The sequence below is a fragment of the Charadrius vociferus genome, unplaced genomic scaffold, assembly GCF_000708025.1.
Source record: "Charadrius vociferus isolate BGI_N301 unplaced genomic scaffold, ASM70802v2 scaffold68, whole genome shotgun sequence".
In the NCBI taxonomy this organism is placed as follows: Eukaryota; Metazoa; Chordata; class Aves; order Charadriiformes; family Charadriidae; genus Charadrius; species Charadrius vociferus.
In genome coordinates, this window is record NW_009649946.1 from 2,935,626 (window position 1) to 2,951,866 (window position 16,241).

The window sequence follows — 16,241 nt, forward strand, 5'->3', positions numbered from 1 at the left end:
ATAGTAATAAAAAGAATAATTAGGCTTTGTATTTAAAGAAAACGTTATTCATTATTTGAAAGGCTTAAAAAGAGCTAACTTTTGCTAGGTGCTTTAAAAAATGTATTTTGCAGTCTAGATGATCAGAGTTACAATTTTGTGAAAATTGACGGTACTTTTGTAGCCGAAGACTGTTCTGTATCCTCACAGTCCTTCCTAAGGAGCCACAGACTTGCACAGAAGTTACATAAAATAACTAATGTGATTAGATGAGAAAGCTGAAATTGCTTGTGATGCATATAACTCCCGAGAGGAACTTAAAAGAGCTTTCATACGCTTATGTAATTAGTCACTTTTGAAAACCAGAAAACATTTTGACTTCTTTTTGGTAATTTATAAATGGCAGTTCTGGTCTTTAGAGAAAGATAGTTTTAAGAGACTTGTAAATGTTTTGGGGAGATTTCTCTACTTAGAAGTGTATGATAGGTAATGTTAACAGATATTTGCATATCTGTTTGATTTAGGGCAAGTGATTTTTATTCTTTAGCCTCTTTTCTTGATAGTAAGTCCATGTTATAAACTGCAGTGAACCTACCTGGCAGACTTGACAAAGAAATTCAGAAGTGAGGGAGTTTGAGGATGAAATGTACCTCTCAAAAATAAAGGCTTTAATACAGAGTTAGAGTGGAGAGTGGAAATTTAAGTGTGAAGCCTACCTTGTTGTCTTGATGTGGGAGTGGCATTGGTCTCTGTGTGTGTTTTGTTATTGATCTGCTAAGCACATGGCCAGAAAGTTAAATGTGTCTCGAACTGGATGTAGATATAGATAGATAGACACATACATCCACATCTATATCCATACACATATAGATGTGTGTGTGTATATATATGTATACACACAGATAGATAGATAGACGCATACATCCACATATATATCCATACACATATATATGTGTGTGTATATATATGTATACACACACACATATATATGTGATATATAATAGTGATGAAGAATGGAGGGAGCAGGGGTGTTTGTGTGTTTTGTTGGGTTTTTTTTCCTTTTTGTCATCTACTTTCCTAAGTTTTTGAAATGTGAAACCAATGACTTTCATGTCACTGAACACTTTTATTTAAGCACTGTAATACTCTAGCAATGGCCAAAGGAACAATTTGGAACTTACTGCAAAAGAAACATTAAACTAACTAGAGCTCTACACTGGGAGCGGTAAAGCATTGGGATGCAGTTGTGCAGTCTGTCTTTTTTTAATGGAAAACTTTGGAAAATTGAGGTGGGGTGGCTATGGGCTGTGGGGACACAGAATAAGAAGCTGCTGTAAAAGAGGATGGGGGGAAATGGACAGCGAGTGGTCAGTACATTCCATCGTTTTCACATCCAGATTGTCAAAGTGATGAAATAAAACTCAAGTGACAATTCTTCAGAGGAACATATTACTTTATTTTCTAAAAAGAAAACAAACCTGACTTTATACTAAAGTTGTATCTTGAGTATTCACAATGCAGTTTTGTCACCTGCCTGCTTTATTAGTGTCTGGAAGTAGAAATAACTTTTAGCAATAAAACTTTAATAATAATAATAATAACAACACCACCACCCCTCCCTCCACCCCTGTAGTTTAGAGAGCCTCTTGAGCTGAATTTTAGATCTTCTCTGAATGGGTCTATGTTGCACTCCTTTGCTCTTGAATCTCTGCCAGTACTGCTATGTTGTTGTAGAGAATTAATAAAATCTTTAGGATTAAAAGTATGGCTAGTGGACAGTGGAATGTGTTCTCAGTAGTCTCCTCTCCTTTAAAAAAAAAAAAAAATTAAAAAAAAATCAAATGGAACTTTATCTGTCTGTAGGATCTCACTTAATACTTAACTCCTGAAAAGAGATTTGCAGTATGCATATTATCTCTCTTAATTCTTGCTTCAGCAGTGCCTTGAAATGGTGGTAGGGAAAATCTTGTGTAAAGGGAAGTAAACGGGATATGATTATGCTTCCTGACGTTTCTGCAGAAAGCTCGTGTGTTGTCATCTTTTGCAACCACCAAACAAGTGTGTCAAAACTCTAAATTGGTTATAAAAATAGTCGTGGCCGTTTTGTGAAGCCTCATGGTTAAAGAGCATTTACAGAAGAGGCAACCGTTGAAATGGGTTCTAAAGAGTGTGTGGGATGCAGCTCACAATGTGAAGCTGCAAGAAGGCTCTCCATACTAGGGATCATAACATGCTTAGATTAGTTTTCTTGCAGGAACTGCAATATTTTCCAACTCGATTGGAAATCCAGCATAGCTGCACTAGGGAAGCTTGCTAAAGCTAAAAGAGGCAGGTAGTAGCAAAGTACTTACCACCTGCTGAGAATTAAAGATGCTATGCTGGAGGTACAGACCAAAAGCATGGCAGCTATCAAGGGAAGTGTGGAGGGAAGGTGGCATGGCTGACCATCAGGCAAAGATAGTTATTAGAAAGCTGAAGTAATACCCAAATGAGGAAAATTGTAAGGATATAAAATTTGGAAAGTAGAATATAAAAGCATGAGATAGAACAAAAGAATTTGAGGAGTAAATTTGGAAAAGTCTTAAATAGTAACTATCTTTGAGCACATTAGTAGTAGCAAACCTACCACAAGCTGTAGGGCCATGAGATGATCACTCCATAAGAGAAACTTTCGTGTGATCGGATGTAGCACTGGAAAGGGCTGTGCTTAGCATGAAATCTACACTTGAGACCTGAGGGTATATGTATTTCAAAGCCTCTGAAAAGTGAAGACAGGAGCAATGATTATTAAACCACAGAGTAAACTTGGCAGTGTCAACTAGGGCACTTGAATCTTCTTGATTCCCCCTGAGCAAAGGGCCGCATGAGCACTGGGATTTACGCAAGGGGCGCGAGTCGGTGAGGTGGAGACCGCTGGGGAACGAAAATTTGCATTTGGAGTTTGAGATCGGACCAGTAATGGAGTTGCATGACCAGCCAGTATCCTCCTGCGGTTTGGTAGGCTGGAGCGGAGGACAGGACTTGGATGGCTAAGGAAAATATTTGAGGATGTGAATTTATGATAGTTTGAATAGATCAACGTTGCAGCTGTGGTGTAGCCACCTGGTTAACAGTTGCAGTCCCTTTCTTCCCTCCCTTTCACCTTGTGTTGGTACTGGAACTTTTCTCCCTCCCAGAGTGTTTAGGGAGCAGTACCAAAGACAAACCTTTCTGAAAATATAAAATGCAACAAACAAATCAAATGATTTAGCTTCCTGAACAGGGTGTTTCTGGGACAAATGGATGCCAATATAAGAGAGACGAGTGCATGAGGTGGGGGGAAGGAGAGAAAAGATGATGCTTAGGACTGCTGTGAGAGAAAGCTGTTCTCTTTGAGACACCTTCCAGCTCCTCGAGCATCTATAGCCTGCGCTCTTACAGACATGGGATACAGAGGTCTGCTCCGTGTAACAAAATGTATTGAGACCAGTCTGAAGGCACATTTCTGGGTTTAAAAAAAAAAAAGTTGTTATTAATTCTCCTTCAGGTAAACATGACAATAGCTGTAAATTTGAATACTTAAAGATCAAGTTTTAAATATTTCCAGTAATATAGAGTACTTAATTTATTTTTACAGAATATCCTTGTTTTTTTAAGTTTATCATGTTAGTTAGTTAGTACATTATACTGTCCTGAAAATTTTGAAAACCAGTGTGATATCTTCATAATATATTTGTAACTAATAAATAATAAAAGAACTCATCATGAACCTTATAACTGCTAGCCAGCATTCAGATTTGTATTTTTATTTCTTTACAGGATCTGGAGTTTCATGGAGTAATGAGATTCTACTTTCAAGACAAAGCAGCTGGAAATTTTGCAACAAAATGTATCCGTGTCTCTAGTACTGCCACAACTCAAGATGTGATAGAAACTCTTGCAGAGAAGTTTCGACCAGACATGCGAATGTTGTCATCCCCTAAATACTCACTTTATGAGGTGCATGTCAGCGGAGGTTAGTATTTATTCACAAAACCTTTCCTGCATCCGCACCGCCTTCCTATCCACCCTCAGCCAAAGTATCTTTAGATTTCAGCTTCTGAACCACATAAGACTTGAGGTTTTTGTTCCTAAGTATGTTGCTACTAATTGTTTTGTGGGGAGTGGTATTTCAGAATGTAAGTACACGTCTGGCCTGCAGTTTATATTAGTTTGGATTATGATCTATTAAATGCTGTACTTGACATCCTGTTAATTTGTTGACATTTGTGAGAGGGTTGCTATTTCTAGGACTAGTAGGTAAAGACTAAATTCATAATGGGAGAATAGGAGTGCTAAATTGGAGCACTTAAAGAACTGAGGATGTACTCTTTGATGTTGTGCGCTCTCATAGGTAGCCTTATAATGCATGTTCCTTTGCTGCTATATTGGGGGAAGTTCAACATAGTATTGTTTGAAGCCACTGTGTTCTTAAACAGATCCTTTCATGTTACCTGTGAAGAACTTAGCATCAAAAGGCTAGTTAGATACCTGCTAACATTTGTCTCCCACCCCAGTAGAAAGCTTCAGATTGGAAAGTGGTAGTGTGTGGTGGTGGAGACAAAAATAGGGGAAAGTAGCTTTTTGTTCTGCCTTTTTTTTTTTTTTTATAGTTCAGAAGCTTGCACAAGTGGTTTAACTGCCTTGAACTCATCTTTTGAAAGACTGAAAAGAATTTAATTTGAGATTGAGAATGTAAATTTATTGGGATATATGTCACTTCATGGCGTACGAACGATGACTTGATGTGAATTATGCGGGATTAGGGAAAAGTGCATGTGTCATCACTAATTAAGCAATGAATAGTATGTGTTTTTTCTGCTTTAGTTTTCTTTAAAAATCTGTTAGCACTATATCTATAGTCAAAATGAAATGGTTTCCTTTGCAGAGTTCCTGATGTCTAAATCATGGTTCGTAAGAGAGACACCTCGTTCAATAGGAATGATAGTGTTTCTTGTTTAATTTTTTTAAACACTCTCAGGTTTTTTTCATATACTTATAATAGAAATAATACACTAAATATACTAACTGAATTTTTTTCTATTATATGTACATAGTGGATTTTTTATTATTATTTCATAATCTGGTTTATTTTGCTGCAGTCTTTCCAGAATAGTAGTTCTTGGGCCACAATCAGGCTGGTTAAATTTAAAATAAGGAAAATGAGTATTTGGAAGTCTCATGAAGTTATAAAGTTTGAAACAGTATAACTGTAGGTATAACTTCTCCTCCTAAGTGATAATCTTGTGTTGCCAGACTTCAGTTCTGACAAAGGAGGTATGGAAGACTATGTGGACCTTTAGCTTATATAGATAGAGGGAATACATTTAGGCTGATTGCTGAACATAAATTTCTACCTCCCCAAGCTTTCTGTCCCTGAACTTACTAGGGAAGCATCAACTTGTGTATACTGTTCAGCAAACTTTTTGTTTTTTTAAGAGCATAACTTGTTTCTAAACATCTTTATTCTTGAGGGGCCAAGTAACTGTTACTGCTTTTCATTTTTTTGAAGAAGAAAGAAGATTAGATGTAGATGAGAAGCCTCTTGTTGTACAATTAAACTGGAACAAAGATGATCGAGAGGGAAGATTTGTTCTCAAGAATGAAAATGATACACTTCCTCCAAAGGTGAGTCTTTAAGGAGTATGCTAGTGGTAACAGCAGTTTTGGGATTTGTGGGACTTTATATGGCAAAACATAATTTTTCCCGTTCTAATTCCTGAAAACAACTGCCAATAATGACCTTTGGTATCTGGAGCAAGTCTTTTTAAATGCTTAAAATGCATCTTCACAACACAGCATTTTTGTGATCTTTCAGATGGCTTGTGATGCTTTGATCTAGGAAGTTGTCTAGTACTGCAGCACGTAAAGCCCAGAGAACTTCGAGCTTGCTTTGTTCTAATATAATGAAATAAAAATTTCCTCTAATAGTATATCAGGCCAAACACCTAGGAGGTGATCCTACCTCTTGCAGAGCCTTTAAAAGGGGATGCCAGAGGGAGTTAAATAACTAAAAATTGTTACCTCCCGAGGTAACATTCCATTTCTTCACAAAACTGATGGGAGCCCATTTCCTTTTGGGGAGGGTTTTTGGTTGGTTTTTTTTTTCCTTCCAAATGCTGACATGTGAACATCAGTTATACAAAAGCTTTTTTTTTAATGTTAGCTATTTAAACATCAAATTAGATCAGACTTTGGCTCCTGAAGTCATATAATTATATATATTACATCTAACTTTGTTGCTTATGGCTACAGAAAATATGCTGCTCAGTGTGTGCTACCTTTAGACAAGGTTTTCATTTTGGGCTGAGCCCTAAATTTCTTTTGCTCTTGAATTGCTCTTTTGCTCTTGAAGCTTGTTAATTTTAAAGGTGCTTTGGCTATAGGGACATGAGCTATTCTTACACTTACTATACACTTTTGACTACAGGATACAGCCATGTTAGAGGTGGGGAGGGAAAATTAATGATGTCTTGCACTATGTCTACCAGACTTGCTATACCTATTAATTGAATTAAGCGATCTTCAGTCTTCCTTCTTTGTGTTCTTCACTTCCTAATAAAAGCAAAAAGATCTGCATCTTCTTTCTTATCTTCTATTATTTTCTTCACAGAAGGCAAATGAGCCTAAGATGACAGGTTATCTTGTATATGCAAGGAGCAGAAATTGGAGAACACCGGAAGGACAATTCCGAAAAATATACCATAGAGGAAATGGCCTCTATGATGTTTTTCCTCCTGCAGTTTATTCTTATCAGATACTCCAACACAGATTAAGCACAGTGTTGTTTTGTGAAGTATTTTTACTGGGAAGCAGAAATTTGTTTCAGTTAATCTTGGAGGCCAAGTAGATAGTAGGCATTATTCAAGTAAAATTCTGCAGTTTCTTCGCCTTCTGGAGTACAAGGAGCTCATTCTGTTCATACCTACTTTGGAATATGAAATTATTTTTACCTTCTATGTTATTCCAAAGGGTATTAGTCCCATCCCTCTGTAATGCAGTGTTGTTGTCTGGAGGGTTGTTTTTGTGTTAGTGATACTATGTCTTAATCGGATTTATCTGGAAAATTAAAACCAATATTAACTTTTCATTGGAATAAAAATCCTGAAAGTTGTTTTCAACTCATTTATTTTTAGAAGGCGCAGAGTAATGGCCCTGAAAAACAAGAAAAAGAGGGAGTAATTCAGAATTTCAAACGAACTCTCTCAAAAAAAGAAAAAAAAGAAAAAAAGAGGCGTGAAAAGGAGGCGTTGCGGCAAGCATCAGATAAAGATGATAGACTTCTTCATGGGGATGATATGTAAGTGTTTTAAACTTTGATCAGCTCATATAACCTACATCTTACTTTAGAGGATTCCTCCTCTCTACCGAATAAGTTGTTGTTTCTTTCAAAAGTAAGTAGTTGTTGGGGTAAGTTGGGTGCAATATTATCATAAAGCAAAATATGTGAGGGTAATCTCTTTTTTTCCACCTCTTTGTCCTTGTACGGAAATTGACACATGCTTGGTGATGTGGACTTTCTGCACTGTGTTTATTTTTGAACATTTACTGTAGAGTGGGTTTATTCCTTTTCCCTGTGTTTGATTGTTCTGTCTTTTGCCAGAAAAATTAGTATGTGTGTGTGTTTGCATTTGACTTACCACTTGACAATCAGTATGTTTTTCTCTGAGACGTATTTCCGTAGCCAGTCTTCTAGGTTCTTCAACTCTTGCTCCCAAATCTGCTGTGTCTTGTTCACTGAGACAGGGCAGGGCGTACAGTAATCCTTGTACAGAAAACTGGAGCACAAGAGTCAGGCATGAATAACTGTATTTAGAACTAGAAAGCTGACAAAGGTCTAGATTGAATTAAACTTTTTCTCTGTATCAGATTCTGTAGGTTTCATATGTGATACACCAGAAAAAAATCATTAATGGTGGTGTTTTAACATACTCAGAAAGAAAATTAATGATGAAAACTTATTAATTGATATCAGATTCTCAAAGAGGAAAGAAAGTAGTCAACTGGTTAGCATAGAGTAGAGGATTTAGCTGCTTGTCTTGATTTTTTTTTTTTTTTTTTTTTTTTGGAGCTCATGATTTTTTTCTTCATATGTGTAGTACTAGTCCTCATGGATATGTTTGCAATGTTCTTCAGATGTCAGCGTGATCTTCCCAGTATTCTGTGTCATGACTTATCTTGATCTTAATTTTTTTAAATTAAAATAGAATTGTATGTAGGTGCATTAGCAAAAGCATGAGCTGCAAGCACATGCCAGCTCTGCTTCCACATGATTTGCAATATTGTAAATCAGAATCAAGTTAGGGGTATAATATCAAGTTTATTTAATGCCTTTGAGGGCGGGGGGTTGGTTTGGTGGTTTTGTTTTTTTTTTTTCCTTTCACCCTCTCCCATAGTATTCCTGATGAGTCTGCTGAAGTAATATGAGCAGTTCTGTTGGTTATGGAAAGCTCTCAAAATGGTTGTTGTCTATTTCAGGTGAGTATGGGTATATGAACAGTGTTAATCCCAGCAAAAGTGAAGTTCATGTAGATACCATCTTAGAACAACTTAACGGATCTATGTGTATGGACTCGACTTTCCTTTTGTGCTTTATGAAGTGATGAGGATATATGTATTTAAGGCTATTAATGACAATTTTTTCTTTTTATTTAAACTAATTTGGCAGTGAGAATTCTCGCCTTGCAGCTGAGGTTTACAAAGATATGCCTGAGACCAGCTTTACTCGCACAATATCCAATCCTGAGGTGGTTATGAAACGACGGCGACAGCAAAAACTAGAGAAGAGAATGCAGGAATTTCGCAGTTCTGATGGCAGACCAGACTCAGGTACTTAGGATTTCTTCTGATTAAGTTGTAAACAGTAAACTGTTTACAGAGAGAGTATTTGTAAGGCCAGCAACTCCTGTAAATTTGAGTTAATATCTGCTTTCTCCAACATTTTTTGTACTTCATGGCTAATTTATGATGTAATTGAATGAAGGACTTGTGGAGGTAAGATTCCACAGGAGTGGGTTCTGTAACGAGTGCGAGTCAAAGCTTTCAATGATGGGCAAATTGATGGGAGAAAATATGCTCATTGATCTTGCTAATGGTGCTAAACTGAGAAAGAAGGAAGGACAGAATTAGACTTATTAAACTGACAAACTGAGGAAGTCTTCTGAAATAGATGTCACTCACTTTGCTAAGAACAAGCTGAATGACCTGAATGTAAAAATGCAATCAGTAGCACAAATGCAAAATGGCAAGGAGCGATTGTTCAGGTCTGCATGAAGGGTTCTGGTAGATCTTGTGAATACCAACAGTCAAGTATTTCATATTCTTGGTTGAAGGGGGTAAAAATCATAGCGGTTGTATAAACATCAGCGTTAAATGAACGAATGAAGTGATGTTAGTACTAATAAAACCTCAAGTGATATATTCTGTCCATGGAAGAGCAGTGAAGGAGGAGTTAAGAGGTGTAGAAAACATCTGTGGGAAATCTTAAGTGGGCTTTTTAAAGAGAGGGGAGATTCTTGAAGGTCAGCACAAATTTGCTGTCAAGTTGTGGAAGGTCAGTTCTTCATCCAGTCATTGTCACTGTTTCATTTTAACTTCAGTTAATATTAAGAACAGTGAAGCACTGGGGAAAAGGCTTGCTTAGAGAAATTAGGAAGACATCACTGGAGGTTTTTACCAGTGGCGGAGAAAAATTTGTTTCAGGGATGTTACATAACTTTTCTTGTATTAGTGGATTGACTAAACGATTTCTGAAGGGGTTCATTCTTATATTCAGTTAGAAATATGATGAATGGCTGCATGTCTGTCTCTTTAGCATTGTTAATTAAATTTTGTTTCCAAGGTGGGACACTGAGAATTTATGCGGACAGTTTAAAACCAAATATACCGTACAAGACAATCCTGCTGTCCACTACAGATACTGCAGATTTTGCAGTTATTGAAGCACTGGAAAAATATGGTCTGGAGAAGGAAAATCCCAAGGATTATTGTATTGCTCGTGTAAGTGGAGTTACTAAGTCACATTCTTCTCAAGCTGCTTATTTGATTTTGTTCCTTGCAGTAGCTTTAAAACTAAGTGGAAAGACTCTGGTAGTTCTGTGACTAATTTTTTAATATTTTTTTTTTTTTTTTTTTAAATCTCGCAGCCTCAGGAATTCTGAAATGATTTGTCAGGTTTTTGTTTTTAAAACCTAAATCATCCAATCTTACTAAATTATTACTTGCTACATAGAAAAACACTAATAATGAAAGTAGCATTTCTGTATTCGCACTGTGGTTTTATACCACTAAGTGTGTTTATGGTTCACGGATGTATAAACTAATGGTTAATCCTGTGGATACCTAAATATGCTCGTGCCTTATGCCTTTCAGGGATGGCTTACCCTCATTACACATCAGAAAAGATTAAACATTTCAGTGAAACTTATGCTTACTTTCAGAATTTAATTATTTTAGGAGTTCTAAATGAATTGTATAGAATTGTTGTTTCTTAGAGCTATGGCTTTATCAAAAAGTCCCATGGGCAGTACTGATTAAAGGTTACAAACTTGTGTCCATATCATCTTCTGAAGGAGAATAGTGAGATTTGAGAACATCTGATCCTTGTTTGAGACCAATCTTTGGTTACATTTCCAGATATTATTTGTCTAATAAACTTGGATTTATTGCTCCTTAAGTGATGAAAGAAAGGGGAAAATGTTTGTGTCTCATCATATTGTAGTCTCCTCCCCTGCCCCTTCTCTAGTGCTTAAAGTGGCACTGGAAAACAGTTGCTGTTCCCCACACTTTCTAGCTGCTCTAAAGGATGTAGATATATCTTTGGTCTTAAAATTGCTTTCCAATTTGTTTTTTAGGATATCTTTGAGTAAACTTACTGTATACTTTTGCTGTACTTACAGCCTCTAGTGGTATAATTATCTGGGAATTGACACATTGCTCTAATGTCATTCTTATTAGGAGTGAGGAAACTGCGGTGGTAGTGCTCTTGTAGTTTCGTAACAGTGAACTAGTCTTAGTTTTATTGTTTCAACAGTTTTGTCTTAGTTCTAGACACATCATTAATGAAGTTCTGCACGTTTTATCCTTGTTTTCATTAACCTGAAATTGGGGTCCCAACTGTGAAAGTTAATTTTACTTCAGTAAAAGTTTACATATGTTTTTATTATAGAGGCTAATAATTTTTTAAGTCATAGGGGTTTTTTTATGACACAGCGTATTAAAAATTTATTCTCAGTTTTGGCTGCAAAGTATTTTCTATGTGTAGTTTTAATTATGACAATTATCTTCATATTGTGGGTTCCATAAATGAAATTCATTATTCTCAGTCACTGATCTTATTAAATAGGCTGCTGACTTGACATGCTCATTTTTCTGCTGGTTTGAGAGAATTGTGGGCTACAGCGGAGGCGTTGTGACTGAATGTGGAAGATAATTTTGCAGTAGTCTGTTTAGCTCAGAGTTAGAGGGTATAATGAACTAGTTATATTTTAGGGAATTTATTGAACTGATTGCACACTTACCAGGAAAACTATTGCAAGTCGCTGTTGTGGTGGTGGTTCCCTCTCGCCTCCCCAGGTCTCTGATCTTGTGTGGGGATGTTTAATGTAGAAAATAGTCTGAGGAATATTGCTTTGATCTTGGGAAAGATTAACAAAGTCTTTGCTGTGAAGCAAATTTATCTAAATTAGTTTTCTGGAAAATACTTCTGGAAAATATTTTGTCTTTTCTGAACAGCACATCCGCTGGATACAGTAAATTTCTATATTGACATAACTTGTATGCCTATGTTTACATTTGAAATACCCAAGTAGTCTTCATTGAAAAATGGCAGATCTTTTTTTATACCTCTCGGTGTAGAAGACCATACTATTTTGCTCGCCGTAGGTCATAGTAGTTGGCTAAAATCTGCTTGGCCTTTCTTAGTGCCTCTGCTGATGCAGTGCTGGGGTTTTAAATATGATAATGCTTCCTTTTTTAATGAAGTTGAGTATTTTTAACCTAACTTTAAAATCTAGTTTTTGCCAAATATTTTATAAAGTTACTTGTTTGTTTAAAACATTAAAATATCCTAGCTTTAGCTTGATGTGTCTTTCATCACTGTTTTCTTCTTTGGAAACTCACAAATGCAGTGCTAAAAAGGTCTCGTGGCCATTGGTACTCCTTTACACAGAAGTCTTATAGCTGTTCTTTACCCCTGGTGGGGCTTTTGCCCCTGTTCTTCTGACACTTTAGCGTTCTGTGGAAGACTGATCTATCTTGCACGTGTTCCTATTGTTTACTTTTTGTTGGATTTAAAACAGTTTACAATGGAATGTATAACTTCAGTTTCTTCTGGTGGGGATTTTTAAATGTTTTGTTTCTTTGGGTAGCAGGTGAAGTGTCTCTGAAGAAAGCTTAAGCAGTTGACATTCACTTAGCTATTAAGACGGATTTTGTGTTATATGACAAGACCTTTATAAGGCTGAATAAGTACCTGCCATAAAAGTTCACTTCTGAAGTTTCAGTTGAAAGATGAACATTGGAAGAATTTTTCTTAACACCATTGATGACTTTTATTGTAAATGGCAGTTTCCTGTTGGTTGCTTGCTTTCATGCCGTGGTTTGCCGTGTATTGGCCTGTACCTTTATACCCACTTCTAAAGTGCTTTTCTGTGTAATCAAGTAAATACAAGTTTGTGCCAATATAGGTTTTGTTTGTTTCAGTTTGCTCGATTTGAGTTTCGCTGAATAATGCAGGGTTCACTGCACTTCTCTCAAGATGTCAAATTAATTAGACAGTCTTCCAAGCTACCTGTGCATATTCAGTTAGGGCATAAGACTTGAGGCATGCAGCAAACCAGTTAACTCTTAAAAGTATAATCTTGATTAGACTTTTGGTTTAGCATGCTCTTATTTTTCACTCAAGAATAAGCCATAAATAACTTTTTATAATGTCAAGCAAAAACATGCAGTTCATGGTGATTAGTTTCTCGTGGTTTTTGTTTGTTGTTTTTTTTTTTTTTTTAAGAAACAGACTTACAGACATAAGGCTTAAAATATTTTTTAGCAAGTTCCATTGTTTTGGGCTTTTTTCAGGGGCATATGCAGGGCCTGTGTTCCCAACTTGTAAAGAAAATTGGGGATTAATTCACTTGAATAAGCAGATGTATTAAAACATACAGTAGATATGAGGATTTTTTAATTAAAAAAACATAAAAATGATGAAAGAGCTTACTGCAGACCTCTTATAGCATTGTTTTTTGTGTGTGAAACTTTTGCTAAGGATAGATCTGATAACTTCCAAGGCATTAGCTGGAATAAACAAGAGAAGACAATACTCAAATACTGTGGCAAGTAATAGCTACAGATAAAGTTAAGTCCTTAGTTGCTATGGATTTCATTTAAATTTCTTAGCTTGTATTTTCTGCATGTTTCACTGCATTTTAAATTAATAAATAGAGATTGGAATGACTTTATGATATTTTGTGTATTTTGTGAATGGAATTATGAGAAAGCAGAGTATATGCTTCCTAATTATCTGTTACAAGTTTTTTTCAGTTCATAGGTTGCCAGCTGACAACCTGCTTCCAAGACTTGTGATCTTAAGCTGGTTTTACCCATCTCCGTCTCCTACTCTGTTGCAGAAATGAGGGAATTGTCTGTGCCTGATCTCAGCAGTCTGTATGGATTCAAATTCATGAAAGGATATTTAACTGCATCTTCTATTTTTCAAATTAAAAGCAAATCTCTACCCATGAGCCAAAACCCAGTCGTGATGTGAACTTACCTCCATGTTTTTCCGTTATTCGAAGATGTAGGAATTTCAGCTTTGTGGCTGACACTGAGGCAGCGTTCGCCTAAAATGTAGACAAGTTTTCTAAAATGGCTTCATCACGATTAGAAGTCTTCTGGCCTACATAGGCTCAGGTGTGGTGTGTTGTGTCTTTCCACAGGTTAGGTCACACACTTTAAGTGAGGCATGTCTGAGTTACCTGCTCGCACTTCCTGAGGAGGAACAGTAACTGGCTGGGAGGACGAGGGGATTAGTGCTTTTGGGACCTCTCTTCTCTAACTTGTGTAGTTTACCTTTGGTGCTGTTAGACCCAACGCTAAATACAGATGCTCATCCAAGTTCCAAGGCAGAAGTAATATCAGGGTCAAGTAGTAGCACCTATGTATTTGTGTCTCATCTGTCCTCTACCTTGACTGCGTTTGGGTTTTCTTTGGTTTGCTTCCCAGTCCAGTATTGGTCAGCCCCTGATATGCATGTAGTTCTTGTTTCGTAACTAGGTACTTTCTATCTCGAGGGCTTTGGAATTTAAAAGTCGTTGCTTGTTGAATAAGGCTTGAAACACAGTGTTACTTTAATTAGCTAATCAAAATTATGCCATAGGTATAATTGATTTAATAGATGTGTTTCTGTTTCCCTTTGGTTTCTACATTTTAATATTTTCCTTGTTTTATAATATCTCGTCTATTTGAAAATCTAATTAAAGGTAATTTAATTAGTCCTATGTTTAGCCCAGTTTTGCATAGAAAATGTTTTAGGGAAAGGCCAATGACTCGATTACATACTTTTGATCTTAAATGTACTCATTTCCTGCTTGGAAGAAGATGAAAGGATGTTTGAGGTGGGTCTGTGAGAACTTAGTTAACACTGAAATGGGTGTGGAGAGGAGGCAACAAATAAGAGCAGAAAGCCTCTTGAGGGCTGCAGCGTAGTAGGGTGCAGTAGCCAATAGCTGTATTACTTCAGAAGGTGTTACCTGGGTCATAGTTCAGACGTGGGAATAATTTTTGTTTAAAAAAGAGCTGTCTGTGAATTTAAATAGCATTGTTAGGATCACAAAGGAGGGAGTAAAATGTATTTTATTTTATTTTTTTATTCAGCTTTGAAAGATCTGTCTTTAACTTAGAAAGTACTCACGCACTGTAATACTGCCTGTCATTGGGTTTTATGCTCGATTGCTGTGGGGAGTAGTAATTCAAATGTGCGTGGAATCGCAGGCTGTGTCTCCTTCAGAGTCAGAACCCACATGTTGAGGTTTTCCCCTTTCCTCTACCTTGTCAGGATATAGCTGTAAAAGGTATGAATAGTCTGTGGTTCTTTTCCCAAAGTATACTTCGTTTTGGTTCTTCCTTAAAGCTAAAACAGCATGAAGCAATTGTGTGAAATGCTCCAGTTGTGCCCTTAGTCTCTGTGTAGTTTCTGGAATAATTTTATTTACTGGAAGATGGTCTCGTCTGCCTTAAGTGTAACTTGCTTTCCTTTGCTTTTTAAATGTATCTGGTATTCTGGGAAGTGGGATTTGAGTTAGAAAAGGTCTTGGAAATGAAAATGCATTTCAAGATACTGAATTGTTTTGCTTTATCTCTTGTTATAAATAAAAAACCAACCAAACAAAAAATAATTGGAAGATATACCCCTGAATCCTCTGTTCTAATTGTCCACGAACAGCTCTGAAAACTGATAATGGGTCTTTTCTAGGTCATGCTGCCTCCTGGTGCTCAGCACTCTGATGATAAAGGTGCTAAAGAAACTATTCTTGATGATGATGAGTGTCCACTGCAGATATTCAGGGAGTGGCCTAGTGATAAAGGTATGTCTAAAAAGCTTAAAGAGATTTTTGTACTTTGGGTGTTGTAAGCCATGGTGTGGACCCCCTGTTAAGTAAGAAATCGGAACATATATTTTAAAGTGTTTTGTTTTCAGGCACTTCTAATACTAGGTACTTTTAGAGTTACTTACAGTTTCATTCAGCACCGTTTATAGTAATACATCTTTAAACAGTAGAAGGGTTTTACATTCTATCCTGAAGTTTCTAAATTATCCACTGTGGAGAAGTATGCTATTAATCTTTTCAATGGTTTTAACTTAAAAATAACTACATAAACAAGTGTCAGAAATTTAGTAAGCTGGAAGTAATCCTACGGAATGCTTACACATTAACAGATTCTGGATGTGTGCTTGTTCACTGATAGTGAGACTCAAAGGATGTATAATATTGTGTTCTAGGAATACTAGTCTTTCAGTTGAAAAGGCGGCCTCCTGATTATGTCCCAAAGAAATCCAAGAAAATAACTGATGGAAAGCCATTAAAAGGGAAGGAAAGAGTTGACGGGTCTGGCTATGGCTCTTGCCTTCCTCCTGAGAAACTACCATACCTGGTAGAATTAAGCCCAGGTAAGAATTCTGGTTATCTAGTAGTCTGAATTATATTATTACATAGTCATTTAGATTTTCTAAAAATAAAACTTTAATTGGA

At 36.5% G+C, this 16,241-nt stretch overlaps 1 protein-coding gene across 2 annotated transcripts in view; it reads left to right on the forward strand.

Annotated features, from left to right (window-relative positions):
• Positions 1–3,775: 3,775 nt before the first annotated feature.
• The window catches only part of MLLT4 (myeloid/lymphoid or mixed-lineage leukemia (trithorax homolog, Drosophila); translocated to, 4), a 92,431-nt gene continuing 79,965 nt past the window's right edge, over positions 3,776–16,241 (forward strand). Inside the window, exons 1-7 of one of the 2 annotated variants that reach the window (XM_009891456.1) lie at positions 3,776–3,973; positions 5,510–5,625; positions 7,134–7,297; positions 8,666–8,826; positions 9,839–9,996; positions 15,464–15,575; positions 15,992–16,159. In XM_009891456.1, coding sequence (XP_009889758.1) covers positions 3,799–3,973; positions 5,510–5,625; positions 7,134–7,297; positions 8,666–8,826; positions 9,839–9,996; positions 15,464–15,575; positions 15,992–16,159 — 1,054 coding nt within the window. In that variant the 5' untranslated portion in view covers positions 3,776–3,798. The remainder of the gene's footprint in view (positions 3,974–5,509; positions 5,626–7,133; positions 7,298–8,665; positions 8,827–9,838; positions 9,997–15,463; positions 15,576–15,991; positions 16,160–16,241) is intronic. The other variant, XM_009891458.1, reaches the window with a different exon arrangement.